Source organism: Cebus imitator, unplaced genomic scaffold (assembly GCF_001604975.1).
Source record: "Cebus imitator isolate Cc_AM_T3 unplaced genomic scaffold, Cebus_imitator-1.0 Scaffold25, whole genome shotgun sequence".
Classification (NCBI taxonomy): Eukaryota; Metazoa; Chordata; class Mammalia; order Primates; family Cebidae; genus Cebus; species Cebus imitator.
Genome location: NW_016107340.1, coordinates 7,614,570 through 7,618,294, shown reverse-complemented (window position 1 = coordinate 7,618,294; position 3,725 = coordinate 7,614,570). Strand labels below are relative to the sequence as shown.

The following is a 3,725-nucleotide window of genomic DNA, read 5'->3' as shown; positions in this document are numbered from 1 at the left end:
CAAGAGAGAGAGACTGTTCTAAACGCAGTTTAGAATTAGGCATTTTACAAGTTAAGTTGCCTAGCCTTTCTGCAAGCATTTAATAGTCTTTAGCAGAAGAAAATGAAAAGTTCAGCTTGGCATATTATTTCGTTATCCAAAATGTGACCTGATGGTGGCGTTTTCTGATATCATTCCTCACAGGTCTTTCACCTCTGCTTTTCTCTTCTCCATTGAAGTTCAAGTGACCATTGGGTTTGGAGGGAGGATGATGACAGAGGAGTGCCCTTTGGCCATCACGGTTTTGATTCTCCAGAATATTGTGGGTTTGATCATCAATGCAGTCATGTTAGGCTGTATTTTCATGAAAACAGCTCAGGCTCACAGAAGAGCAGAAACTTTGATTTTCAGCCGCCATGCTGTGATTGCTGTCCGAAATGGCAAGCTGTGCTTCATGTTCCGAGTGGGTGACCTGAGGAAAAGCATGATCATTAGTGCCTCCGTGCGCATCCAGGTGGTCAAGAAAACAACTACACCTGAAGGGGAGGTGGTGCCTATTCACCAGCTGGACATTCCTGTTGATAACCCAATCGAGAGCAATAACATTTTCCTGGTGGCCCCTTTGATCATCTGCCACGTGATTGACAAGCGCAGCCCCCTGTATGACATCTCAGCAACTGACCTGGCCAACCAAGACTTGGAGGTCATAGTTATCCTGGAAGGAGTGGTTGAAACTACTGGCATCACCACACAAGCACGAACCTCCTACATCGCTGAGGAGATCCAGTGGGGCCACCGCTTTGTGTCCATTGTGACTGAGGAAGAAGGAGTATATTCTGTGGATTACTCCAAATTTGGCAACACTGTTAAAGTAGCTGCTCCACGGTGCAGTGCCCGAGAGCTGGATGAGAAGCCTTCCATCCTTATTCAGACCCTCCAAAAGAGTGAACTGTCCCATCAAAATTCCCTGAGGAAGCGCAATTCCATGAGAAGAAACAATTCCATGAGGAGGAACAATTCTATCCGAAGGAACAACTCTTCCCTCATTGTACCAAAGGTGCAATTTATGACTCCAGAAGGAAATCAAAACACGTCAGAATCCTGACAGCAAGATAACCCCAAGACAGTCTTTTATCAAGTTTCAGTGGTTTATGCCGGGCACTGTCAGACTGAACCAGAGCCGGAATACAATAATGTGTCCGTCTACATTTTATTACACTAAATGATATTCACAGTCAAGCAACAGCACTTTCTGTAGTAATAAAAAATAACACACAAGGTGGAGGATTCATGGCTTACGCTTGTTTTGTATGATACAATTCGCAGCGATATGCTTAAGTTATGTGTAGGGATGGGTATGCTCTCGTTTCTCTCTATTTGAAACACAAGAATTACACTAATAGTAACAAGACTTGAGCACAAAATTTGGTTAAGGAATGAGTCTGTTTGAAATGCTTGGTTGGTGAAACCACAGATCTCTGTGTGTCTATTGATCACTCTGCAAATGCAAATAGAATAGGAGGGGAAAAAACAAAATCATGTTAATGCCTTTTGTACATCAACTTTCTCCTGTCTCCCTGCTACTGCCTTTGGTAGGAAGCCTAAGGAAAATACTGCTTAAGTCAATCTGTTTGTAAGTGGATTCAGTTCATTCACTTGGTCTGTCAGGGACTCCTGAAGGTTTCCTCATCCATCTCATTGCAGCCTGTTGGGCAGAGCAGAACAAGGAGTCTTTGGAGGAAAGCTAAGTCTTGCCTCATTAAGACTGGGTTCCCAACAGTGACAGTCACTTCCTTCAGCTTCTCACTTCTTCTTATAGAATCTCCACAGGGAAATACTGTATTGAATATTTTATTAAAACATTTTATTTGTACTCACTCTAGTTTTGTGATTCCTCTTTCACAAAATCATCCCAAGTTAAAACTCAAGCAAGTAAAAGAGATGTCAAAGTGATAACACTGACTCTGAGATTCCTCTCTCTCCAATCTGTTTGCTCCAAGAGAACTAGCTTTTTGCTTTGTTTTCATTTTATTACAGGTTTTTAAATGTCCTCTTGGTTTTTCCATCTGAGCCTGGCATACCATGAAAATCCCATAAGCTTTTTTTTTTTTTGAATCTTCAGTCTCCCGTCTTAAAACTACACTTCCTTCCCAGCAATATCTGAATTTAGGGTTGGCATATATAAATTTAGCATTATCTCATTTGCTAAAGTGAGAATTTCTATCAAAGCTTCACTTAAGCATCTTTAGTGCCTGCTTCTTCAAGGAAGGGATGAGAGGGAAGAGAGAAGTACTAGGTTAATAAGCTATATATGGTTTCAATCTTGCATTTTATATAGCTAAGCATCAGAAAGCTGAGCTATTAAGTAGCCTTTCTCACAGATTTGGGGCTTTGTATTTTATTTTATTTATGAACATTGAAATAGGTAATTATGAAATGTTCTAAAAACTCATTCTAACCAAGTGAACAGAAATTGTTTATCAGATTATTAAGTAAATCATTCCTGAAAGGTTCTAACTGTTTCTCTGAACTCCAGACTCACAGATCAAACAAGCACCTGAGCCTCCACTTGGATATTGAATAAGCATTTCAAACTTACTATGTCTAAAACTAGATGCTTCATTCTCACTCACAAAACCTGTCCTCTTCCCAGTCTTTCTTCCAATCACTCAAGCATCAAGTCATGACCTGGAAAACATTCTTGCCACCTCTTTCATATCTTATATGCCATCCATTAGCAATGATATCTTGGCTCTGCCTTCAAAATATATCCAGAATATGACCAATTCTCTCTATTCCACCACTTCCTTCATAAACCAAACAAGGATACTTGTGACCCTATATATATGCATGCATCTGCACCAATTGTTTGAATATTAAAATATTTCTGTCTAGGTTGCTAAAGACTATCTTAATAAAACTTAGCCCAACAGCAACTACAGAGGTGGATACCTGACCTCAAAGCAGTTCTGGACCAGATGCAGGTTCCCACCTTCCCAGCCCAGGGCAGCTGAGCAGACCCAGAGGCAGCTGCCATATCATCCAGCAATAAGAACATGGATAGTGGCTTTCTGCTGCTTAGTAGCAACCCATCGTTTGTGGAGATGACACAGGCTGTGCAGCAGGTGATGTCGGGACATAATGGAGCTGAAATGCAAAATTTCTGAGTCCAGGGGCTAGAGAATTCCCTGGCACCAGGGGCAAAGCTAGCTATGGAGTATGGGGAGTTCCCCCAGACACCTTCCAGCTGCAACCAAATGCTGGGTGTCAAAGACCTAATGACCTCGTCAATATAATGGGCTGATCAGTGAAAGGGTATGAGGGGCTCCCTGTGTCAAGTTGTGGCTCAAACAGGGACATTACTTAACTAGAGACAGCCACACCAAACAAAAATCCTATCAACAATTTCTAGAAATCTGAAAATGTTTTAGAGAGTATTAAAATGATTTTGTAACCTATTTTTGCTAAAATGTATTTCACTGGGTAAGCAATTTTGAGAACTAGATCATTTTAGAAGACTGACTGTACATATATATGTGTTTATGATTTTGACATATATCGAGTTTAAATATTTTATATTCAGTATTTTGATTCTCTGCATCCACACTTTCTTCCACTTCCACAATTCATACAGCAGCCACAATATTTCTTTAAATCACTAATCAAACTACGCGACACCTCTTCTTAAAATCCTCTTCTGCCTTTTTCTTTTTTTTTTTTTTTTTTTTTTTTTTTTTTTTTTTTTT

General features: G+C 40.2%; 1 protein-coding gene across 1 annotated transcript in view; it reads left to right on the top strand.

Moving 5' to 3' along the window:
* KCNJ8 (potassium inwardly rectifying channel subfamily J member 8) overlaps positions 1-1,852 on the top strand; it is a 9,782-nt gene extending 7,930 nt beyond the window's left edge. Inside the window, exon 3 of the mRNA XM_017522962.2 lies at positions 184-1,852. Coding sequence (XP_017378451.1) covers positions 184-1,084 — 901 coding nt within the window. The 3' untranslated portion in view covers positions 1,085-1,852. The remainder of the gene's footprint in view (positions 1-183) is intronic.
* The last annotated feature ends 1,873 nt before the right edge of the window (positions 1,853-3,725 follow it).